General features: G+C 44.0%; 1 protein-coding gene across 3 annotated transcripts in view; it reads left to right on the top strand.

The window, feature by feature from the left end:
- Window positions 1-27108, top strand: part of LOC112247606 (protein FAM168A) — a 57318-nt gene extending 30210 nt beyond the window's left edge. The window contains exons 2-9 of one of the 3 annotated variants that reach the window (XM_042296426.1): window positions 3380-3487; window positions 5310-5401; window positions 12559-12639; window positions 24624-24814; window positions 25039-25083; window positions 25179-25359; window positions 25624-25755; window positions 25851-27108. In XM_042296426.1, coding sequence (XP_042152360.1) covers window positions 3426-3487; window positions 5310-5401; window positions 12559-12639; window positions 24624-24814; window positions 25039-25083; window positions 25179-25359; window positions 25624-25739 — 768 coding nt within the window. In that variant the 5' untranslated portion in view covers window positions 3380-3425 and the 3' untranslated portion in view covers window positions 25740-25755; window positions 25851-27108. The remainder of the gene's footprint in view (window positions 1-3379; window positions 3488-5309; window positions 5402-12558; window positions 12640-24623; window positions 24815-25038; window positions 25084-25178; window positions 25360-25623; window positions 25756-25850) is intronic. The other 2 variants (XM_042296428.1, XM_042296427.1) reach the window with 2 other exon arrangements.
- Window positions 27109-27383: the final 275 nt, after the last annotated feature.

Genomic DNA, 27383 nt, shown 5'->3' with positions numbered 1-27383 from the left:
GTAAAACATTTACTATACAAATACAACGTTATAAAAAAACACAACATTTACAAGCAGTTTAAGAAAAGCAATCACATTCCTTTAGCACATCTATTATGGTATGGTAGGATTTAAGTGTGAATAATAGATTTTAAGTGTGAATGGTAGATTTACAAGTGTGCATGGTATGATTTTAGGTGTGAATGGCAGGATTTTTCACATGTTAATTTTTTTAACCTTTATTTAACTAGGCAAGTTGGTTAAGAACAAATTCTTATTTTCAATGACAGCCTAGGAACAGTGGGTCAACTGCCTGTTCAGGGGCAGAATGACAGATTTGTACCTTGTCAGCTCGGGGATTTGAACTTGCAACCTTCCGGTTATTAGTCCAACGCTCTAACCACTAGGCTACCCTGCCACCTGGTAGGGTTAAGTGTGATTTGTAATTGTCTGTTTATGGGAAGTATCAGGCTTAAATTGAATGCACTCATTAAAAAATATGTATTTTTTCTATTTGAACACGTTCATATTGCAACACCATGGGGCCTAGTTAAATGCAATACATTTTCAGTAAAGAAAGTAGAAATATAGGCCCACTAACAATAGAGCTAGTGAATGGTAGAGTGGTGGGAGGGAGGGAGGGAGGTAGGGATATGGGGGAGGGAGGGATATGGGGGAGGGGGAGGGAGGGATATGGGGGAGGGAGGGATATGGGGGAGGGAGGGATATGGGGGAGGGGGGGGGGAGGGATATGGGGGAGGGAGGGAGAGATATGGGGGAGGGAGGGAGTGACATGGAGGGAGGGAGGGATGTAGAGCACACGGGGACACCTTTATTTTCTATCAGCAGAACAAGGTGATCCTGTCAAGGATTAATCAGACACAGAGTGGAACAACACACACACCGCAGAATAGCACACAACAGACACACAATAACTCAACACTAAATAACATTTACGCAGTCTACACAATGCAGTAAAATACAGATGGGCACACACACAGCACCACACTGACTGACAGGCGCACACACACACACACACTTGACTCGCAACACATTTGCTTTGATTAGCTCATCTGTGTATTGATCCATTGCTTGGTGGATGATTTGGCAAAACCCTATATTCTCTCTCCCTCTGTCTCTCTCTGTGTTTTTGTGCCTTCTCACCGGCTGGTGGTGTGTTTGCTTTGCTGCCTCCTGTGCATTGCATGGACATATATATATATATATATATATATATATACACACACACACACACACACACACACACAAATACAAAACATTAAGAACTTCCTAATATTGAGCTGCAAACAGCCTCAATTCGTCGGGACATGGACTCTACAAGGTGTCTAACGCGTTCCACAGGGATGCTGGTCCATGTTGACTCTACAAGGTGTCTAACGCGTTCCACAGGGATGCTGGTCCATGTTGACTCTACAAGGTGTCTAACGCGTTCCACAGGGATGCTGGCCCATGTTGACTCTACAAGGTGTCTAACGCGTTCCACAGGGATGCTGGTCCATGTTGACTCTACAAGGTGTCTAACTGGTCGTTCCACAGGGATGCTGGCCCATGTTGACTCTACAAGGTGTCTAACGCGTTCCACAGGGATGCTGGCCCATGTTGACTCTACAAGGTGGGATGCTGGTCCATGTTGACTCTACAAGCGTTCCACAGGGATGCTGGTCCATGTTGACTCTACAAGGTGTCTAACGCGTTCCACAGGGATGCTGGCCCATGTTGACTCTACAAGGTGTCTAACGCGTTCCACAGGGATGCTGGTCCATGTTGACTCTACAAGGTGTCTAACGCGTTCCACAGGGATGCTGGTCCATGTTGACTCTACAAGGTGTCTAACGCGTTCCACAGGGATGATGGTCCATGTTGACTCTACAAGGTGTCTAACGCGTTCCACAGGGATGCTGGTCCATGTTGACTCTACAAGGTGTCTAACGCGTTCCACAGGGATGCTGGTCCATGTTGACTCTACGAGGTGTCTAACGCGTTCCACAGGGATGCTGGTCCATGTTGACTCTACAAGGTGTCTAACGCGTTCCACAGGGATGCTGGCCCATGTTGACTCTACAAGGTGTCTAACGCGTTCCACAGGGATGCTGGCCCATGTTGACTCTACAAGGTGTCTAACGCGTTCCACAGGGATGCTGGTCCATGTTGACTCTACGAGGTGTCTAACGCGTTCCACAGGGATGCCGGTCCATGTTGACTCTACAAGGTGTCTAACGCGTTCCACAGGGATGCCGGCCCATGTTGACTCTACAAGGTGTCTAACGCGTTCCACAGGGATGCTGGCCCATGTTGACTCTACAAGTTGTCTAACGCGTTCCACAGGGATGCTGGCCCATGTTGACTCCAAAGCTTCCCACAGTTGGGTCAAGTTGGCTGGATGTCCTTTGGGTAGTGGACCGTTCTTGATACACACAGGAAAGTGTTGACCGTGAAAATCCCAGCAGCGTTGCAGGTCTTGACTCAATCAAACCGGTGCGCCTGGCACCTAATTCCATACCCCGTTCAAAGTTATTTAAATCTTTTGTCTTGCCCATTCGCCCTCTGAATGGTACACATACACAATCCATGTCTTGATTGTCTCAAGGCTTAAAAATCCTTCTTTAACCCGTCTCCTCCCCTTCATCTCCACTGATTTAAGTTTTTTTAACAAGTGATATCAATAAGGGATCATAGATTTCACCTGGATTCACCTGGTCAGTGACTTGGAAGAGCAGGTGTTCCTAATGTTTTGTACACTCAGGTGTACATACACACGCATCAATTAAGACAACCATTCCTACCACATACAAGCATGAACATGCATCTCTATCTCTCTCTGTTTCTCTGTCTGTCTCTGTTTCTCTCTCTCTGTATCTCTCTCTCTCTCTGTATCTCTCTCTCTCTCTGTATCTCTCTCTCTCTCTCTGTATCTCTCTCTCTCTCTGTATCTCTCTCTCTCTGTATCTCTCGCTCTCTGTATCTCTCTGTATCTCTCGCTCTCTGTATCTCTTGGTCTCTCTGTATCTCTCTCTCTGTATTCTCTCTGTATCTCTCGCTCTCTCTGTATCTCTCTCTCTCTGTATCTCTCTGTATCTCTCTCTCTCTCTCTGTATCTCTCGCTCTCTCTGTATCTCTCTCTCTCTGTATCTCTCTCTCTCTGTATCTCTCTGTATCTCTCTCTCTCTGTATCTCTCTCTCTCTCTGTATCTCTCGCTCTCTCTGTATCTCTCGCTCTCTCTGTATCTCTCTCTCTCTCTCTCACACACACACACCAGTACAACCATTCAGCATAAGATCCCTCAACGTAAACAAACACATACCTCTACCATGACTGTGATTGATGTGTTTACTTTGCTGTGTTCATTATAATCATGTTCTGTCGCTGTTTTAATTTCAGATTTGCATATCCACTCCCACCTCTTCCTCATTTGCATACAGCGAGAATGGCGAGCGGGCACCCCACTGACAAATACAGTTTCATGTACCAACCAGACACGCACAAGAGGTACGACACACACACACACACCCCAGACATGTACGAGAGGTAAAACACACACACCAGACATGTACGAGAGGTAAAACACACACACCAGACATGTACAAGAGGTAAAACGCACACACCAGACATGTACGAGAGGTAAAACACACACACCAGACATGTACGAGAGGTAAAACACACACACACACACACCAGACATGTACGAGAGGTAAAACACACACACCAGACATGTACAAGAGGTAAAACACACACACCAGACATGTACGAGAGGTAAAACACACACACCAGACATGTACGAGAGGTAAAACACACACACACCAGACATGTACAAGAGGTAAAACACACACACCAGACATGTACGAGAGGTAAAACACACACACCAGACATGTACAAGAGGTAAAACACACACACCAGACATGTACGAGAGGTAAAACACACACACCAGACATGTACGAGAGGTAAAACACACACACACCAGACATGTACGAGAGGTAAAACGCACACACACACCAGACATGTACGAGAGGTAAAAACACACACACCAGACATGTACAAGAGGTAAAACACACACACCAGACATGTACGAGAGGTAAAACACACACACCAGACATGTACAAGAGGTAAAACACACACACCAGACATGTACGAGAGGTAAAACACACACACACCAGACATGTACGAGAGGTAAAACACACACACACCAGACATGTACGAGAGGTAAAAAACACACACACCAGACATGTACGAGAGGTAAAACGCACACACCAGACATGTACGAGAGGTAAAACACACACACACCAGACATGTACGAGAGGTAAAACGCACACACCAGACATGTACGAGAGGTAAAACACACACACACCAGACATGTACGAGAGGTAAAACGCACACACCAGACATGTACGAGAGGTAAAACACACACACACACACACACACCAGACATGTACGAGAGGTAAAACACACACACCAGACATGTACGAGAGGTAAAACACACACCCCAGACATGTACGAGAGGTAAAACACACACACCAGACATGTACGAGAGGTAAAACACACACACCAGACATGTACGAGAGGTAAAACACACACACCAGACATGTACGAGAGGTAAAACACACACACCAGACATGTACGAGAGGTAAAACACACACACCAGACATGTACGAGAGGTAAAACGCACACACACACCAGACATGTACGAGAGGTAAAACACACACACACCCCAGACATGTACGAGAGGTAAAACACACACACACCTCAGACATGTACGAGAGGTAAAACACACACACACCAGACATGTACAAGAGGTAAAACACACACACCAGACATGTACGAGAGGTAAAACACATACACCAGACATGTACGAGAGGTAAAACACACACACCAGACATGTATGATAGGTAAAACAAACACACACACCAGACATGTACGAGAGGTAAAATGCACACACACACACACACACACCAGACATGTACGAGAGGTACAACACACACCCCAGACATGTACTAGAGGTAAAACACACACACACCAGACATGTTTGAGAGGTAAAACAAACACATGCACCCCACTCATACTTTCTATGCACCAAGCAAACACACACGAGGTATGGACACCTACCAACCAGACACACACACACACACCAGTAAGACCTACCTAGTAGAAAGAGGTAAGTACACACATTATGACGAGGTGTTATAAACTGTATGATTCACGCTGTTCTTCTCCTCTCTATCAATGTAGATTGTGTGAGAAAGAGACTGCTTGTCCTGTTGTCTTTTCCTTCTATACACTCTAATATGTCCTCCTCTCCTTCCCTGTCCCCCCCCAGTAAGAACAGATTACCCAGCAGTATGAATCCCGTCTACAGTCCTGTTCAGCCTGGAGCTCCGTACGGTAACCCCAAGAACATGGCCTACACAGGTGAGACACACACATACATTACCTTGCTCCCATACACCAATCAGCACCCTCTAATCAAACCGACGTGATTGTGCTAGCTAACGGTGGACAGAAGGAAACAGATCTGTCTGGTCTAAGATGTGCCATGCTGGATCCTTACTAGGAATGTGGCAAATGCACAATTTTGCTTAACGTTTAAACTGCCATTTATTATGGTCTTTCTGTTAAAACGATAAGAATAATGGTCCTGTTGCGTATGTATGACCACTAGGGCCTTAGGGTTAGGGCTAACCCTTAGGCTAACCCTAACCCAAGGACGTTCTATCTACCCTGGCCGTATACCCTTGAAAGCGCGTAGGCTACGGCTTGTTTGTTTGTCTATACGGTAGCTTTTTAAATGCCGACACGAAACCTCTGAAGATTGCTTTGTGCCACTGAATGGTTATTTTACTCTGTGCCACTGAATGGTTATTTTACTCTGTGCCACTGAATGGTTATTTTACTCTGTGCCACTGAATGGTTATTTTACTCTGTGCCACTGAACGGTTATTTTGCTTGTCTGTAAAGGAATGCCAGTTCCTGTACTCTGACCACTGTCTCCTAAAAAAAAGTCCTTTAAAGTTTGTTAAATACCGTGATTTACCAAGACCTGTAGCAGAACGAAAACACATCTTCCGGTAGGGTGCGAATCCTAATATTCAGTATTTTTGGAACGGAGGAGACTGATTGGTTGCCGTACTTCCATGAACGCAAACCTGGCATCTTTCATAGAGAGCTAGCAAGGGATGGAGAGAGAGGAGGGGCACGGTATAGGCAGGCAGGCCACCAGGCAGATGGAGGCAGAACCCAGCACTAGGCCTATCTTTTCGGCAATCAAAAGCTTTACCTCACAATGTAATGTTGTATTTTGCCATTTATTGGCTTGTAATGTCTCGCAACTTCAGTAAAGCAAAACCTATCATTACTGAATAGGCAAGGGTATTCTATACGCAACAGACTGAACACACACTGGCATCATTACCGTTTAAACGTTCACACTCCTAATCCCTACGCCGACAGCAGGCGTTCAGGAAGTGACCCGTTCTGATCTATCAGTCTCCTCTACATCAGTCTCCTCTACATCAGTCTCCTCTACATCAGTCTCCTCTACAACAGTCTCCTCTACAACCGTCTCCTCTACAACCGTCTCCTCTACATCAGTCTCCTCTACATCAGTCTCCTCTACAACAGTCTCCTCTACAACCGTCTCCTCTACAACCGTCTCCTCTACAACCGTCTCCTCTACAACCGTCTCCTCTACATCAGTCTCCTCTACATCAGTCTCCTCTACATCAGTCTTCTCTATAACAGTCTCCTCTACAACAGTCTCCTCTACAACAGTCTCCTCTAACAGTCTCCTCTACAACCGTCTCCTCTACAACCGTCTCCTCTACAACAGTCTCCTCTACAACATTCTCCTCTACAACATTCTCCTCTACAACCGTCACCTCTACAACCGTCTCCTCTACATCAGTCTCCTCTACATCAGTCTCCTCTACAACAGTCTCCTCTACAACCGTCTCCTCTACAACCGTCTTCTCTACAACCGTCTCCTCTACAACCGTCTCCTCTACATCAGTCTCCTTTACATCAGTCTCCTCTACATCAGTCTTCTCTATAACAGTCTCCTCTACAACAGTCTCCTCTACAACAGTCTCCTCTAACAGTCTCCTCTACAACCGTCTCCTCTACAACAGTCTCCTCTACAACATTCTCCTCTACAACATTCTCCTCTACAACCGTCACCTCTACAACAGTCTCCTCTAAAACAGTCTCCTCTACAACAGTCTCCTATACAACAGTCTCCTATACAACCGTCTCCTCTACAATCATAGTAGGACAGCCATTCACTATAACAGGGATGTTATGTCTAGAGGTTGACCGATTATGATTTTTCAACGCTGATACCGATTATTGGAGGACCAAAAAATGCAGATACCGATTAATTGGGTGATTAAAAAAATTATAATAATTTTTACATTTTATTTGTAATAATGACAATTATATCAATACTGAATGACTGAATACTGAATTTAACTTAATATAATACACCAATAAAATCAATTTAGCCTCAAATAAATAATGAAACATGTTCAATTTGGTTTAAATAATGCAAAAACAAAGTGTTTATATGTGTGTGTGTTATATATACAGTGAGGGGGAAAAGTATTTGATCCCCTGCTGATGTTGATCCCCTGCTGATGTACGTTTGCCCACTGACAAAGAAATGATCAGTCTATAATTTTAATGGTAGGTTTATTTGAACAGTGAGAGACAGCATAACATCAAAAAAATCCAGAAAAACGCATGTCAAAATGTTATAAATTGATTTGCATTTTAATGAGGGAAATAAGTATTTCCCTCATACAAAATCAGCAGGGGATCAAATACTTTTTCCCCCTCACTGTATATATATATATATATACAGACAGACAGACAGTACCCGTCAAAAGTTTGGACACACCTACTCATTCCAGGGTTTTTCTTTATTTTTACTATTTTCTTCATTGTGGAATAATAGTGAAGACATCAAAACTATGAAATAACACATATCATGTAGTAACCCAAAAAGTTCTAAACAAATCAAAATATATTTTATATTCTTCAAAGTAGTAATCCGGAAAATTTCAAGAACTTTAAAAGTTTCTTCAAGTGCAGTCGCAAAAACCATCAACCACTATGACGAAACTGGCTCTCATGAGGACCGCCACAGGAAAGGAAGACCCAGAGTTATCTCTGCTGTAGAGGATCAGTTCATTAGTTACCAGCCTCAGAAATTGCAGCCCAAATAAATGCTTCCGAGTTCAAGTAACAGACACATCTCAACATCAACTGTTCAGAGGAGACTGCATGAATCAAATCACATTTGATTTGTCACATGCGCCGAATACGACAGGTGGAACCAGGAAGAAGGCTGGAACCAGGAAGAAACCTAGAGAGGAACCAGGCTATGAGGGGTTGCCAGTCCTCTTCTAGCTGTGCCGGGTGGAGATTATAGCAGAACATGGCCAAGATATTCAAATGTTCATAGATGACCAGCGGGGTCAAATAATAATAATCACAGTAGTCGTTGAGGGTGCAACAGGTCAGCACCTCAGGAGTAAATGTCAGTTGGCCTTTCATAGCCGATCATTCAGAGTATCTCTACTGCTCCTGCTGTCTCTAGAGAGTTGAAAACAGCAGGTCTGGGACAGGTAGCACGTCCGGTGAACAGGTCGGGTTTCCATGGCCACAGGCAGAACAATTGAAACTGGAGCAGCAGCACGACCAGGTGGACTGGGGACAGCAAGGAGTCATCAGGCCAGGTAGTCCTGAGGCATGGTCCTAGGGCTCCGGTCCTCCGAGAGAGAAAGATAGAGAGCATACTTAAATTCACACAGGACACCGGATAAGACAGAAGAAATACTCTAGATATAACAAACTGACCCTAGGCCCCCGACACATATAAACTATTACAGCATAAATACTGGAGGCTGAGACAGTTGTCTCATTGACAAACTAAATTATGGTTTGGAGTCATGCCTGGCCGTGCAGTCATGAGTGAACAGGGAGTACAGGAGGGGACTGAGCATGCACCCCTGAGGGGCCCCCGTGTTGAGGATCAGCGTGGCGGATGTGTTGTTATCTACCCTTAGGAAGTCCAGGATCCAGTTGCAGAGGGAGATGTTTAGTCCCAGGGTCCTTAGACTTCATGGTCGAATTGCTGCAAAGAAACCACCACTAAAGGATACCAATAAGAAGAACAGACTTGCTTGGTCCACGAAACATGAGCAACGTACATTAGACCTGTGGAAAACTGTCCTTTGGTCTGACGAGTCCAAATTTGAGATTTTTGGTTCCAACCGCCGTGTCTTTGTGAGACGCAGAGTAGGTGAGCAAGTGATTTCCGTAAGTGTGGTTCTCACTGTGAAGCATGGAGGAAGAGTTGTCCGTGATTTAATTAGATTCCAGGCATATATGTCAGCATTCTGCAGCGATACGCCATACCATCTGGTTTGCACTTAGTGGGACTATAATTTGTTTTTCAACAAGACAATGACCCAACACACCTCTAGGCTGTGTAAGGGCTATTTGACCGAGAAGGAGAGTGATGGAGTGCTGCATCAGATGACCTGGTCTCCACAATCACCTGACCTCAATCCAATTCAGATGGTTTGGGATGAGTTGGACTGCATTTTTTTGTTTACTACATGATTCCATATGTGTTATTTCATAGTTTTGATGTCTTCACTATTATTCTACAATGTCGGAAATAGTCAAAGTTAAGAAAAACCCTTGTGTGTCCAAACTTTTGACTTGTACTGTACACTACCATTCAAAAGTTTGGGGTCACTTAGAAATGTCCTTGTTTTTGAAAGAAAAGCAAAAAATGTGTCTATTAATATAACACATTGATAAGAAACACAGTGTAGACATTGTTAATGTTGTACATGACTATTGTAGCTGGAAACGGCTGATTTTTAGTGGAATATCTACATAGGCATACATAGGCCCATTATCAGCAACCATCACTCCTGTGTTCCAATGGCATGTTGTGTTGGCTAATCCAAGTTTATCATTTTAAAAGGCTATTTGATCATTAGAAAACCCTTTTGCAATTATGTTTGCACAGCTGAAAAGTGTTGTGCTAATTAAAGAAGCAATAAAACTGGCCTTTAGACTAGTTGAGTATCTGGAGCATCAGCATTTGTGGGTTCGATTACAGACTCAAAATGGCCAGAAACAAAGATCTTTCTTCTGAAACTCGTCAGTCTATTCTTGTTCTGAGAAATGAAGGCTATTCCATGCGAGAAATTGCCAAGAAACGGAATATCTTGTATAATGCTGTGTACTACTCCATTCACAGAACAGCGCAAACTGGCTCTAACCAGAATAGAATGAGTTTGAGAAACAGACGCCTCACAAGTCCTCAACTGGCAGCTTAATTAAAATAGTACCCGCAAAACACCAGTCTCAACGTCAACAGTGAAGACGACACCGGGATGCTGGCCTTCTTGACAGAGTTCCTCTGTCCAGTGTCTGTGTTCATTTGCCCATCTTAATCTTTTATTTTTATTGGCCAGTCTGATATATGGCTTTTTCTTTGCAACTCTGCCTAGAAGGCCAGCATCCCAGAGTCGCCTCTTCACTGTTGACGTTGAGACTGGTGTTTTGCATTAAGATTACGATTTCCCTTCACTGGAACTAAGAGGCCCAAACCATGAAAAACATCCCCAGACCATTATTCCTCCTCCATCAAACTTCACAGTTGGCACTATGCATTGGGGCAGATAGTGTTCTCCTGACATCCGCCAAACCCAGATTCATCCGTCGGACTGCCCGAGGGTGAGGCGTGATTCATCACTCCAGAGAACGCGTTTCCACTGCTCCAGAGTCCAATGGTCCCGTTCTGTGGGCTTGTGTGTCCTACCACTTCGCGGCTGAGCCGTTGTTGCTCCTAGACGTTTCCACTTCACAATAACTGCACTTACAGTTGACCGGGGCACCTCTAGCAGGGCAGAAATGTGACGAACTGACTTGTTGGAAAGGTGGCATCCTATGATGGTGCCATGTTGAAAGCCACTGAGCACTGGGCAAAGCTCTGGGCATGTTGAAAGCCACTGGGCAATTCTACTGCCAATGTTTGTCTCTGGAGATTGCATGTGCTTGATTTAACACACCTGTCAGCAGGTGGCTGAAATAACCAAATCCACTAATTTGAAGGGGTGTCCACCTACCTTTATGTCTATATAGTGTACATACTATATATCCTCTTTCTCTCTTCCTGTTCTTCTGTGTCTACTTCCTTCATTTACACTCTTTTATTCATCGTTCCCTCTCCTTCCTCCTCTCATTTCTCACCCTCCTCCGACACAGTGTCTCGTTAGTGGTTAGAGTGGGGGGTTGTAATGTCTGCTAATTGGTGAAACAATTAGCTGTCTCCACTTAGGTGTTTCACACAACCAGACAACTGGGACCAGACAGTGTGTTAACCATATGTGTTTGTGTGTGTAATGAAGAGTTAGAACCGACACTATTCAACCCTGCTGTAGACTGCTGAACAAAACATCAGGACACTATCTGCATGTGTTTATGCACTTTGCAGTTTGTTCTTTGTGACACAGACTAATCTGGAGGCGTGATAAATGCACACCTGTGAAGTAGAACACTCGAGAAATTAAAGGAGAGCCGCACACTCTAGGAGCTCAAATGCAATAGTTGACTAACCTAGTATCCAACGTTTCGACAGACAAGCTGTCTTCATCAGGGTATAATACCCAGATGAAGACAGTTGGATATTAGGTTATTCAATTATTGCGTCTGAGCTCCTAGTGTGTGTGGCTTTTCTTTTCTTTGTGACACAGGCACTATGTTCTGTCTACACACACACACACACACACACACACACACACAGAGACCGACCCAGGTGTTAACTCAGCATGAGAGCTCTCCCCCTCCTGCTGTGTTTTAGAGCCATATGCATACATACATTAAGACCGAGACAGGCCTTATATACACACACACCCCTCCCTACAGGTCATAGCTGTGTGTCCAAGGTTAAGGGGTTTCTTTGTATGCATCTATTCCTATGTCAACGTTTACAATTGTACATTCACCCCAGAGTGTGTTGAATGCCAGTGTCTGTGTGTTGCGTTCATCCGAGTGTGTGTTATTGAGACAGACAATGTGTAATGATCACCATCTGTGCACATCCTGCTCAGTAACTACCCACTCTCTACCTACTGGTGTCTCTCTCGCTCTCTCAAGGCGTCAGCATACATAGGTTGGGTTTGCTCCTAGCAGAACTCGGCTAGGCGAAGTGAACATCTGTGCTCTCATACTCCCTTAAAATATGTTCCCCTGAAAAACAAGAAGAAAGGGGTACTAATACTGTGTGTCCCTCCTTGAGACACCGTACCAACAACATAACCAGGAGCACTTCCTCAAAATAGTCAGATTCAATTTAACAAACACTTAATTGAAGAATCCCTACTGGTGACCAATAATCAATGAAAGGGTGTGGACTTCCGGAAAAAACAGCCGGGGAAAAAACTTGTCGGGGACCAAAACAAACAAAAATTGTCAAACTACATGTACAAACTGTTTCAGATGGGAAGCATGCAGGCACCTTAAGACTCTCTCTTGTCCTGTGTCTGTAGGCTACCCAGGAGGTTACCCTACTGCTGCTCCCACCTACACACCTAACCTCTACCAAACGGGTAGTCCAGGGTACCCACCAGGTAAGAACACACACACACCCAACCTCTACCAATCAGGTAGTCCAGGGTACCCACCGGGTAAGAACACACACACACCTAACTTCTACCAATCAGGTAGTCCAGGGTACCCACCGGGTAAGAACACACACACACCTAACTTCTACCAATCAGGTAGTCCAGGGTACCCACCAGGTAAGAACACACACACACCCAACCTCTACCAAACAGGTAGTCCAGGGTACCCACCGGGTAAGAACACACACCCAACCTCTTGGAGGTAGTTGCTACTGTAGCTGTCAGCTAACTCTAGGAGGTAGTTGCTACTGTAGCTGTCAGCTAACTCTAGGAGGTAGTTACTACTGTAGTTGTCAGCTAACTCTAGGAGGTAGTTACTACTGTAGCTGTCAGCTAACTCTAGGAGGTAGTTACTACTGTAGTTGTCAGCTAACTCTAGGAGGTAGTTACTACTGTAGCTGTCAGCTAACTCTAGGAGGTAGTTACTACTGTAGCTGTCAGCTAACTCTAGGAGGTAGTTACTACTGTAGCTGTCAGCTAACTCTAGGAGGTAGTTACTACTGTAGCTGTCAGCTAACTCTAGGAGGTAGTTACTACTGTAGCTGTCAGCTAACTCTAGGAGGTAGTTACTACTGTAGCTGTCAGCTAACTCTAGGAGGTAGTTACTACTGTAGCTGTCAGCTAACTCTAGGAGGTAGTTGCTACTGTAGTTGTCAGCTAACTCTAGGAGGTAGTTACTACTGTAGCTGTCAGCTAACTCTAGGAGGTAGTTACTACTGTAGCTGTCAACTAACTCTAGGAGGTAGTTACTACTGTAGCTGTCAGCTAACTCTAGGAGGTAGTTACTACTGTAGCTGTCAACTAACTCTAGGAGGTAGTTACTACTGTAGTTGTCAGCTAACTCTAGGAGGTAGTTACTACTGTAGCTGTCAGCTAACTCTAGGAGGTAGTTACTACTGTAGCTGTCAGCTAACTCTAGGAGGTAGTTACTACTGTAGCTGTCAGCTAACTCTAGGAGGTAGTTACTACTGTAGTTGTCAGCTAACTCTAGGAGGTAGTTACTACTGTAGCTGTCAGCTAACTCTAGGAGGTAGTTACTACTGTAGCTGTCAGCTAACTCTAGGAGGTAGTTACTACTGTAGCTGTCAGCTAACTCTAGGAGGTAGTTGCTACTGTAGCTGTCAGCTAACTCTAGGAGGTAGTTACTACTGTAGCTGTCAGCTAACTCTAGGAGGTAGTTACTACTGTAGCTGTCAGCTAACTCTAGGAGGTAGTTACTACTGTAGCTGTCAGCTAACTCTAGGAGGTAGTTACTACTGTAGCTGTCAGCTAGCTCTAGGAGGTAGTTACTACTATAGTTGTCAGCTAACTCTAGGAGGTAGTTACTACTGTAGCTGTCAGCTAGTACTATGAGGTAGTTACTACTGTAGCTGTCAGCTAACTCTAGGAGGTAGTTACTACTGTAGCTGTCAGCTAACTCTAGGAGGTAGTTACTACTGTAGCTGTCAACTAACTCTAGGAGGTAGTTACTACTGTAGCTGTCAACTAACTCTAGGAGGTAGTTACTACTGTAGCTGTCAGCTAACTCTAGGAGGTAGTTACTACTGTAGCTGTAACTCTAGGAGGTAGTTACTACTGTAGCTGTCAGCTAACTCTAGGAGGTAGTTACTACTGTAGCTGTCAGCTAACTCTAGGAGGTAGTTACTACTGTAGCTGTCAGCTAACTCTAGGAGGTAGTTACTACTGTAGTTGTCAGCTAACTCTAGGAGGTAGTTACTACTGTAGTTGTCAGCTAGTTACTACTGCTGTCAGCTAACTCTAGGAGGTAGTTACTACTGTAGCTGTCAGCTAACTCTAGGAGGTAGTTACTACTGTAGTTGTCAGCTAACTCTAGGAGGTAGTTACTACTGTAGTTGTCAGCTAACTCTAGGAGGTAGTTACTACTGTAGCTGTCAGCTAACTCTAGGAGGTAGTTACTACTGTAGTTGTCAGCTAACTCTAGGAGGTAGTTACTACTGTAGCTGTCAGCTAACTCTAGGAGGTAGTTACTACTGTAGCTGTCAGCTAACTCTAGGAGGTAGTTACTACTGTAGCTGTCAGCTAAGGAGGTAGTTACTCTGTAGGAGGTAGTTACTACTGTAGCTGTCAGCTAACTCTAGGAGGTAGTTACTACTGTAGCTGTCAGCTAACTCTAGGAGGTAGTTACTACTGTAGCTGTCAGCTAACTCTAGGAGGTAGTTACTACTGTAGCTGTCAGCTAACTCTAGGAGGTAGTTACTACTGTAGCTGTCAGCTAACTCTAGGAGGTAGTTACTACTGTAGCTGTCAGCTAACTCTAGGAGGTAGTTACTACTGTAGCTGTCAGCTAACTCTAGGAGGTAGTTACTACTGTAGCTGTCAGCTAACTCTAGGAGGTAGTTACTACTGTAGCTGTCAGCTAACTCTAGGAGGTAGTTACTACTGTAGCTGTCAGCTAACTCTAGGAGGTAGTTACTACTGTAGCTGTCAGCTAACTCTAGGAGGTAGTTACTACTGTAGCTGTCAGCTAACTCTAGGAGGTAGTTACTACTGTAGCTGTCAGCTAACTCTAGGAGGTAGTTACTACTGTAGCTGTCAGCTAACTCTAGGAGGTAGTTACTACTGTAGCTGTCAGCTAACTCTAGGAGGTAGTTACTACTGTAGCTGTCAGCTAACTCTAGGAGGTAGTTACTACTGTAGCTGTCAGCTAACTAACTAGGAGGTAGTTACTACTGTAGCTGTCAGCTAACTCTAGGAGGTAGTTACTACTGTAGCTGTCAGCTAACTCTAGGAGGTAGTTACTACTGTAGCTGTCAGCTAACTCTAGGAGGTAGTTACTACTGTAGCTGTCAGCTAACTCTAGGAGGTAGTTACTACTGTAGCAGCTAACTCTAGGAGGTAGTTACTAAGCTGTCAGCTAACTCTAGGAGGTAGTTACTACTGTAGCTGTCAGCTAACTCTAGGAGGTAGTTACTACTGTAGCTGTCAGCTAACTCTAGGAGGTAGTTACTACTGTAGCTGTCAGCTAACTCTAGGAGGTAGTTACTACTGTAGCTGTCAGCTAACTCTAGGAGGTAGTTACTACTGTAGCTGTCAGCTAACTCTAGGAGGTAGTTACTACTGTAGCTGTCAGCTAACTCTAGGAGGTAGTTACTACTGTAGCTGTCAGCTAACTCTAGGAGGTAGTTACTACTGTAGCTGTCAGCTAACTCTAGGAGGTAGTTACTACTGTAGCTGTCAGCTAACTCTAGGAGGTAGTTACTACTGTAGCTGTCAGCTAACTCTAGGAGGTAGTTACTACTGTAGCTGTCAGCTAACTCTAGGAGGTAGTTACTACTGTAGCTGTCAGCTAACTCTAGGAGGTAGTTACTACTGTAGCTGTCAGCTAACTCTAGGAGGTAGTTACTACTGTAGCTGTCAGCTAACTCTAGGAGGTAGTTACTACTGTAGCTGTCAGCTAACTCTAGGAGGTAGTTACTACTGTAGCTGTCAGCTAACTCTAGGAGGTAGTTACTACTGTAGCTGTCAGCTAACTCTAGGAGGTAGTTACTACTGTAGCTGTCAGCTAACTCTAGGAGGTAGTTACTACTGTAGCTGTCAGCTAACTCTAGGAGGTAGTTACTACTGTAGCTGTCAGCTAACTCTAGGAGGTAGTTACTACTGTAGCTGTCAGCTAACTCTAGGAGGTAGTTACTACTGTAGCTGTCAGATAACTCTAGGAGGTAGTTACTACTGTAGTTGTCAGCTAACTCTAGGAGGTAGTTACTACTGTAGCTGTCAGCTAACTCTAGGAGGTAGTTACTACTGTAGCTGTCAGCTAACTCTAGGAGGTAGTTACTACTGTAGTTGTCAGCTAGTACTAGGAGGTAGTTACTACTGTAGTTGTCAACTAGTACTAGGAGGTAGTTACTACTGTAGTTGTCAGCTAGTAATAGGAGGTAGTTACTACTGTAGCTAACCACTAGGCTACCCTGCCGCCCCATGTAGAGTTCAGGTGATTGTGTCCAAGGTTTGGCGAATGATGTTCCATTGTTTGGTAGAAATCTAAAGCTACCCTGGAGAAGACAGTTTGCCGTTGAAACATTGGCGAATAAATGATTGCATCCGGTGCTACAAGTGGCTTTTCATTTTCTTTTCCCGTAATCTGTAGCTAACATCCTTGTCTCATCTCCTCCACCTTGCGGCCCTAGTGATTCTCTGGTGGGTTACTTGAGGACTACATGTTTTCTTCTACAACACTAGACTACAACGTTCTGAATAGCCTACCCCCCTCAAGTCATATTTAGAGGGCAACATCTTGATTAATATATTGTCCACATAATATTCATTCACCCATGGCCTTCAGACTGGACACAATAACACAGACTGATATCGGCTGCACGCTGATGCTTGTGTAATTGCCATTCAGAGCTGGTTGATGGTGATGCACGGTGGAGCTCCTCAGCATCTCTCGCTCTCTTTGTTCCTGTGTCCTTGGCTTTGTGTTCTATAATCCTCTGAGCAGCGCAGCATGATCTTCAGCTGCCCCCTGGTGGTTCTAACAGATTACTACACAAAGTACGACACAAGTCAGCTGCCCCCTGGTGGTTCTAACAGATTACTACACAAAGTACTACTCGTGTACTACAAAAAAAACGTATAGAGCAGGGGTCCCCAACAGGTCAATCGGGAACCACCAGTAGCTCACATCCCACATATGAGTAGCTCACCAAACAATTCTGAAAGTACATGCAATTTGTTATGTTTTCCCCTGCAAACTGTCAATCAAATCTCACAAGTATCAGACCATGCAAGCTTCCAGCTTTTATCTAATCAACGCAACATTGACTATATTCCACCCCCTGTTAGCCGCTATTTGCTTTAAAAAAAAAACTTAACCCAAAATCTGTCAATACATTTCCATAAATATTGCCCCTGTCTGTCTGGGATGCACACGTTTGTCTATCAGTCTGTCTGTAGCCAGTTGATGTGGTAACCATCTTGTGGGTAGACAGAAATACTTTCCCCAAAACCTTCTCAATTAAATGTTAACTGCAAAGTAGGCTTACCTGGCAGAATTATATAATAAGTACACTGAACAAAAATGTAAACGCAACATGCAACAATTACAAAGATTTTATTGAGTTACAGTTCATATAAGGAAATCAGTCAATTGAAATCAATTCATTAGCCACTAACCTATGGATTTCACATGACTGGGAATACAGATATGCATCTGTTGGTCACAGATACCTTATAAAAAGATAGGGATTGTGGCCTGGGGAATGTTGTCCCACTCCTCTTCAATGGCTGTGCGAAGTTGCTTGATATTGACGGGACCTGGAACAAGCTATCGTACACATCAATTCAGAGCATCCCAAACATGCTCAATGGGTGACATGTCTGGTGACTATGCAGGCCATGGAAAAACTGGGACATTTTCAGTTTCCTGGAATTGTGTACAGATATTTGCGACATGGGGCCATGCATTATCATGGTGAAACATGAGGTGATGGTGGCGGATGAATGGCACAACAATGGGTCTCGGGATCTCGTCACAGTATCTCTGTGCATTCAAATTGCCATCAATAAAATGCAATTGTGTTCGTTGTCTATAGCTTATGCCTGCCCATACCATAATTCCCACGCCACTATGGGGCACTCTGTTCACAACGTTGACATCAGCAAACCGCTCGCCCACACGACGCCATTCACGTGGTTTGCGGTTTGAGGCCAGTTGGGGATACTGCCAAATTCTTTAAAACAACATTGGCAGCGGCTTATGGTAGAGAAATGAACCTTCAATTGTCTGACAACAGCTCTCGTGGGCATTCCTGCAGTCAGCATGCCAATTGCCAATTTTTGTTCAGTGTTTATCATTTATCTATTATTTATTATTTGTAAACTTTGCCATGAAATGAGCAGCAGCAGTACTGAACCATTGCTAGACCGGCACATTCCTCACTCGTTAGATGAGCAATTAAAGGGCCAGATGTGAAATTAAAGGGGAATTACACTCAAATCTAAACGTGTTTGTTTTATTTAAGCATTGACATGGACTCCAATTCCATATTTTCTCTATAAACAATTGTAATTTTGAGAGTGAAATATAAAATCGATCTAAAACCAGGAAATGTACAACTGAGAAAACAACATCATTTGGGAATATATAAAACTGATTTTATAGGACCCCTTTAGAGTTGTTTATTAACCTTTATTTGAACAGGTATATTGACAGAAAACACTGCACTACTTTCTCTTGTACGCTAAGGACCCAGAAGAGAAGAGAATAATGTGCCTATTTGAAAGCTCGAATGAGCTCTCAACATATTTCATTATTTTAAAGTAGCTCTCATGCTAGAAAAGGTCGGAGACCCCTGGTATAGAGTAGTCAGCTATCCCCTGGTGGTTCTAGCAGAGTACTACACAAAGAGACCCTTTTCCAGCACACGACACACTGACGTCATGCACAGATGTGTGCGACTCATGGTGGCAGTAAGAAGCCATCGCCTTCTGCGCCCATTCAACAACAGCCTAAATTTATGCTCATTTACTTCAAAACAAAATAACTTTCTTGGGTTTTCGTACACTTACAATTATGTTTTGTTTTTGCTTGAAGATTATATTTGCTTGAAGATTATATTTGGTTGTGATCTTTTCAAAATAACTGTTTTGGATGCAGCGGTCGTTAGCTAGAATGCTAACGTTCATTGATATAGGCTGTAGCAAAAGCTATCCAAAGATCAATATTACTGGTTGAAGTTGTTTTTCAATATTACTGTATTAATATTAAATATTACTGGTTGAAGTTGTTTTTTTAAGTACAATGCAGTTGATTTGCGATGATGACACAAACATTATATTAAGCAGGACATTCATACGAGCCTTAAAATCCAATCATAATCCAAAAGTAGTGAGAAATGCACTCAAAAGCAACATGTAAATAGAGGCTTTTGTTGCTGCCTTCCAAGTTGTGCGCATCGGCCTCGTGCGGCACTGTTTGCAAACACAGAAAGAGGTCTATAGAGCAGTCGTAGGATAACCATAGGCACATCTCAATAACCCACTATATATAGCCTAAACGTTTAATGTATGTAGCATAAAGCAATATAAGTAGCTAATAAGATATTGTGTAATTCATTTGGTGGATCTAAATCATGTCAGTGGCTTCATTTCCTTTCCCTGTTCTAATCTGACAACACTGGACAGGAGGAAGCAATATGTTAGATGCCTAATGCCTATACTCCGTGGTGTAAAAATACAATAAAGTACTACTTTACGGCGTTTTTTGGGGTATCTGTACTTTACTTTACTATTTATATTTTTGCCAACTTTTACTTCACTACATTCCTAAAGAAAATAAAGTACTTTTTACTCCATACATTTTCCCTGACATCCAAAAGTACTCGTTACATTTTGACAGGAAAATGGTCCAATTCACACACTTATCATGAGAACATCCCTGATCATCCCCATGCCTCTGATCTGGCAGATTCACTAACACAAATGCTTAGTTTGTAAATTATGTCTGAGTGTTGGAATGTGCCCCCTGACTATCCGTCAATTTAAAAAAAAAAAAAAAAGAATATTGTGCCGTCTGCTTTGCTTAATATAAAGAATTTGAAATGGTTTATACTTTTACTTTTGATACTTAAGTATATTTAAAACCAAAAACATTTTGACTTTTACTCAAGTAGTATTTTACTGGGTGACTTTCACTAGGAGGAGACTAGTGATGAGGCTCTACCACTAGGAGACTGTAGTGATGAGGCTCTACCACTAGGATGAGACTGTAGTGATGAGGCTCTACCACTAGGATGAGACTGTAGTGATGAGGCTCTACCACTAGGATGAGACTGTAGTGATGAGGCTTTACCACTAGGAGACTGTAGTGATGAGGATCTACCACTAGGAGACTGTAGTGATGAGGATCTACCACTAGGAGACTGTAGTGATGAGGATCTACCACTAGGAGACTGTAGTGATGAGGATCTACCACTAGGAGACTGTAGTGATGAGGCTCTACCACTAGGAGACTGTAGTGATGAGGCTCTACCACTAGGAGACTGTAGTGATGAGGCACCACTAGGAGACTGTAGTGATGAGGCTCTCCCAATAGGATGAGACTGTAGTGATGAGGCTCTACCACTAGGAGTCTGTAGTGATGAGGCTCTACCACTAGGAGACTGTAGTGATGAGGCTCTACCACTAGGAGTCTGTAGTGATGAGGCTCTACCACTAGGAGACTGTAGTGATGAGGCTCTACCACTAGGAGACTGTAGTGATGAGGCTCTACCACCAGGAGACTGTAGTGATGAGGCTCTACCACCAGGAGACTGTAGTGATGAGGCTCTACCACTAGGAGACTGTAGTGATGAGGATCTACCACTAGGAGACTGTAGTGATGAGGCTCTACCACTAGGAGACTGTAGTGATGAGGCTCTACCACTAGGAGACTGTAGTGATGAGGCTCTACCACTAGGATACTGTAGTGATGAGGCTCTACCACTAGGATGAGACTGTAGTGATGAGGCTCTACCACTAGGAGTCTGTAGTGATGAGGCTCTACCACTAGGAGACTGTAGTGATGAGGCTCTACCACTAGGAGACTGTAGTGATGAGGCTTTCCCAAAAGGAGACTGTAGTGATGAGGCTTTACCACAAGGAGACTGTAGTAATGAGGCTCTACCACTAGGAGGAGACTGCAGTGATGAGGCTCTACCACTAGGAGACTGTAGTGATGAGGCTCTACCACTAGGAGACTGTAGTGATGAGGCTCTACCACTAGGAGACTGTAGTGATGAGGCTCTACCACTACGAGACTGTAGTGATGAGGCTTTACCACTAGGAGGAGACTGTAGTGATGAGGCTCTACCACTAGGAGGAGACTGTAATGATGAGACTCTACCACTAGGAGGAGACTGTAATGATGAGACTCTACCACTAGGAGGAGACTGTAGTGATGAGGCTCTACCACTAGGAGGAGACTGTAATGATGAGACTCTACCACTAGGAGGAGACTGTAGTGATGAGGCTACACCACTAGGAGGAGACTGTAATGATGAGGCTACACCACTAGGAGACTGTAGTGATGAGTCTCCACCACTAGGAGGAGACTGTAATGATGAGACTCTACCACTAGGAGGAGACTGTAGTGATGAGACTCTACCACTAGGAGGAGACTGTAGTGATGAGGCTCTACCACTAGGAGGAGACTGTAGTGATGAGGCTCTACCACTAGGAGACTGTAGTGATGAGGCTTTACCACTAGGAGGAGACTGTAGTGATGAGGCTCTACCACTAGGAGGAGACTGTAATGATGAGACTCTACCACTAGGAGGAGACTGTAATGATGAGGCTCTATACCACTAGGATACTGTAATGATGAGACTCTACCACTAGGAGGAGACTGTAGTGATGAGGCTCTACCACTAGGAGGAGACTGTAATGATGAGACTCTACCACTAGGAGGAGACTGTAATGATGAGGCTCTATACCACTAGGATACTGTAATGATGAGACTCTACCACTAGGAGGAGACTGTAGTGATGAGGCTCTACCACTAGGAGGAGACTGTAGTGATGAAGCTCTACCACTAGGAGGAGACTGTAATGATGAGACTCTACCACTAGGAGGAGACTGTAATGATGAGACTCTACCACTAGGAGGAGACTGTAGTGATGAGGCTCTACCACTAGGATACTGTAATGATGAGGCTCTACCACTAGGAGGAGACTGTAGTGATGAGACTCTACCACTAGGAGGAGACTGTAGTGATGAGGCTCTACCACTAGGAGGAGACTGTAATGATGAGACTCTACCACTAGGAGGAGACTGTAATGATGAGACTCTACCACTAGGAGGAGACTGTAGTGATGAGACTCTACCACTAGGAGGAGACTGTAATGATGAGACTCTACCACTAGGAGGAGACTGTAGTGATGAGGCTCTACCACTAGGATACTGTAATGATGAGGCTCTACCACTAGGAGGAGACTGTAATGATGAGGCTCTACCACTAGGAGGAGACTGTAATGATGAGGCTCTACCACTAGGAGGAGACTGTAATGATGAGGCTCTACCACTAGGAGGAGACTGTAATGATGAGACTCTACCACTAGGAGGAGACTGTAATGATGAGACTCTACCACTAGGAGGAGACTGTAGTGATGAGACTCTACCACTAGGAGGAGACTGTAATGATGAGACTCTACCACTAGGAGGAGACTGTAGTGATGAGGCTCTACCACTAGGAGGATACTGTAGTGATGAGACTCTACCACTAGGAGGATACTGTAATGATGAGACTCTACCACTAGGAGGAGACTGTAGTGATGAGACTCTACCACTAGGAGGAGACTGTAATGATGAGGCTCTACCACTAGGAGGAGACTGTAATGATGAGGCTCTACCACTAGGATACTGTAATGATGAGGCTCGACCACTAGGAGGAGACTGTAGTGATGAGGCTCTACCACTAGGATACTGTAATGATGAGGCTCTACCACTAGGAGGAGACTGTAGTGATGAGACTCTACCACTAGGAGGAGACTGTAGTGATGAGGCTCTACCACTAGGAGGAGACTGTAATGATGAGGCTCTATACCACTAGGATACTGTAATGATGAGACTCTACCACTAGGAGGAGACTGTAATGATGAGGCTCTATACCACTAGGATACTGTAATGATGAGACTCTACCACGAGGGGGAGACATTGACTAGTCATACTCTGACTGGATTGTATTCTATTGCCGTGTTCATTTTTGCACTATTTTTTTTTCTTTTCTCTAGTTGTAGTCATTTTGACTAAATTATCAAGTCTTATTCACATGTTGTCATTTGAATAATGATTTAGTCTAGTTATTGTCAAAATGACAAAAACAGTGGGCTAAAATACCCTTTCATTTTAGTCACATCAGATTTGTATTGCCTCATTAAACTATAGTAAACATAAATCACTGACTTCCATGTGCACAAGCATGCATAGCCTTGTTCTAGCAACATATTTGAAGATAGGTCTATTATCAGAATTTCTAACGTTATTCCTTATTCAACATGTCAGAGGCATGTTTGTTCTACATACCATATGTCTATCTGAACGTTCCAGAACGTTGCATCCTGCTGAATGCAGGTTGTTAGCTGTAGCTAGCTAATGAGGTAACATGACTGAACAAGGCGTATCCTGAACATATGGTTAATGGTCTGGTCTGCAAGTAGCCCAGTGTTAGAGCGGACCACAATATGCTTCATGAATGGACGATAGGAAGACAACATAGAGCCAGTGGGTTATTATGGGTCATTATAGGTGTTACGAATCCCTTTTGGCCCGACAGTCTAGGGGGGATGGTAATGAGACCCGTAACATAACTCATGCAAATTATAAGGAGAAGGAGAGAAAAGAAACACACACACACAGGATACACACACAGGATACACACACAGGATACACACACAGGATACACACACAGGATACACACACAGGATACACACACAGGATACACACACAGGATACACACACAGGATACACACACAGGATACACACACAGGATACACACACAGGATACACACACAGGATAACTGTATCCGTAACAATGGGTCATTTCTGAAAAGCTCTCAATCTCTCCAAAACCTCTTGTCCAGTCCATTTACTAGTCTGATTTTGGTCACAGAGATGATTTTGTCACGTTTTAGTCAACTGGAATAATTTTACTTTAGTTTGGTTACTTTAGTTTAGTCAGTTAGTCTCGTCAATTGCTTCTGAAAAATAGGTGTTTCACAAATATTTGAGTCACTATTGTTGTTGATGAAATGAACACTGCTGATGTACTACATTAGGACTGAGAGGACGGATATGTCACTATTATACATGTCTTGGCCGGTGGATCTATGTTTCATCTCTCTCTGTGTGTGTGTGTGTGTGTGTGTGTGTGTGTGTGTGTGTGTGTGTGTGTGTGTGTGTGTGTGTGTGTGTGTGTGTGCGTGTGTGTGTAGGATACACTACAGCGGGTACTCCGTATAAAGTGCCCCCCACCCAGACGAACGGAGCCCCTCCGCCATACTCCCCCTCCCCCAACCCCTACCAAACAGCCATGTACCCCATCAGAAGTGCCTACCCCCAGCAGAACCTGCAGAGCATGCAGAACCTGCAGAGCATGCAGAACCTGCAGAACTTATATGCACAGGTAAGCACACATACCCTTCACACAAACACACACACACACACACACACACCCTACTCCTACCCTCAGCAACTTCTATACAAACACACACACACACACCTATATACAATCCTAACCTCAGCGTACACACACATCCTACTCCCTCAACGTTTACTACCCTCAGTAGGACCTTTATGTACTGATAAGCACACACACACACCCTAACCTCTCTCTCTGTCTCCCTGTAGGCAGCAGCGTATTATGGCCAGCCAGTGTATGCGGCCCAGCCCTATGTAAATCAACACACTACTCACATGCACACACACATCAACACACACAGACACACACTAACACAGTCACACTCTAACCTCTGTCTCTGTGTCTGTAGGCGTATTACACCCAGCCTGTGTATGCTGCTCAGCCTCAGCCTCATGTAATCCACCACACCACAGTGGTTCAGCCAAACAGCCTGCCCTCAGCCCTCTACCCCGCCCCGGTCCAAGCCCCTAGAAACAACGGAATGGCTGCCATGGGGATGGTTGCCGGGACCACCATGGCTATGAGTGCAGGTAGGACGGATGACTGAGGAAGCTGGTGTGGCTACATCATGCTGACATCACGTGAACATTACATATATTTTCATATTAAACACCTTTTTAAAATGATTCTATTTAATTTCCTATGCAAAATGGATTATTCTTATGCTAAAATGATTGTGTTTTTGGTGTAAGTTGTATTAGTTTGGTCTGCGTCATATAGGCCCAAACAATTACGGTCCAAACAATAGTGACAAAATGACATGTTACCCTGATGATGCATGTGTCGTCCTGTAGGAACCCTGTTGACCACGCCTCAGCACGCTCAGCTGGGTGCTCACCAACACGTCACCATGCCACAGTACCGGTCCCAGGGCACACCTGGTTACAGCTATGTCCCTCCCCACTGGTAGACCCCGCCCCCGAGAGGTAAGTCATCTCAGAATTCCAAATGTCCACATTCCGCTCTCAATCAATCCAATGTCTTTAAACTCCTTCTCTGGGTCCCGTCTCTGTCGTTTCAGATCTGGAGTCCAACGTATGCAACTACTCCAGTCTTACACGGGCTTCTTATGGTCACCATGGCAACCTCACATCTGTCTGCAACAACAAAACTAAAGAGCAACGGACACTTGCTGCATTCTGTAGTGTTTTATAAAAGCTTTTTTTTTTACACAAATCTTTTCTTCTTCTTTGATTTGCCAATATGTCAATTTATTACGTTGTTTTCTTTTGTTTGTTTTATTTATTTCATTTTTATTATTTTTTTATTTTACATCATTTCAATTTTTCCATTGTCATTGGAACTCCAGAGTGATTGACCAATCATGGGTGTCTGTTGCTCTGCTTGTGGTCCGTGTTCTGTTGGTGGGGTCCAGATCCAATGGTGGGAATGTACTGGACACTTCCACCACCACCTTCATCATCACGCCATCATCATCATCAATTTATGCTGCCAAATTTTCTAACGATTAGATGTCAGCACAGGGTTTTGATTTCATTGATTTCTGTTTGTTTTAACCCTTTAATTTTCCAACAAAGCACTGTGTTGGAACAGTATACCTCTTTTCTCTTTGTTCACAATCTCTGTTCCACTTCTCCTTCTGATCTGCAGTTCATCTTCCACTTCTGATAACAAGGGTTGTCTTCCAGCTGCTAGCTGTTTCTTAGATCTGTAACGTCTAGATCCGCTGTCTGACTAGATCTGTAACGTCTAGATCCACTGTCTGACTAGATCCGCTATCTGACTAGATCTGTAACGTCTAGATCCACTGTCTGACTAGATCCGCTATCTGACTAGATCTGTAACATCTAGATCCACTATCTGACTAGATCTGTAACAACTAGATCTGCTGTCTGACTAGATCCGCTATCTGACTAGATCTGTAACGTCTATATCCACTGTCTGACTAGATCTGTAACGTCTAGATCCACTATCTGACTAGATCTGTAACGTCTAGATCCACTGTCTGACTAGATCCGCTATCTGACTAGATCTGTAACGACTAGATCCACTGTCTGACTAGATCCGCTATCTGACTAGATCTGTAACGTCTAGATCCACTGTCTGACTAGATCCGCTATCTGACTAGATCTGTAACGTCTAGATCCACTGTCTGACTAGATCCGCTATCTGACTAGATCTGTAACGTCTAGATCCACTGTCTGACTAGATCTGCTATCTGACTAGATCTGTAACGTCTAGATCCACTGTCTGACTAGATCCGCTATCTGACTAGATCTGTAACGTCTAGATCCACTGTCTGACTAGATCTGTAACACTAGATCTGACTAGATCTGTAACGTCTAGATCCACTATCTGACTAGATCTGTAACGTCTAGATCCACTGTCTGACTAGATCCGCTATCTGACTAGATCTGTAACGTCTAGATCCACTGTCTGACTAGATCCCCTATCTGACTAGGTCTGTAACGTCTAGATCCACTGTCTGACTAGATCCGCTATCTGACTAGATCTGTAACGTCTATATCCACTGTCTGACTAGATCTGTAACATCTAGATCCACTGTCTGACTAGATCTGTAACGTCTAGATCC

Source organism: Oncorhynchus tshawytscha, linkage group LG13, assembly GCF_018296145.1.
Source record: "Oncorhynchus tshawytscha isolate Ot180627B linkage group LG13, Otsh_v2.0, whole genome shotgun sequence".
Classification (NCBI taxonomy): Eukaryota; Metazoa; Chordata; class Actinopteri; order Salmoniformes; family Salmonidae; genus Oncorhynchus; species Oncorhynchus tshawytscha.
This window is presented reverse-complemented; position numbering and strand designations above follow the sequence as displayed.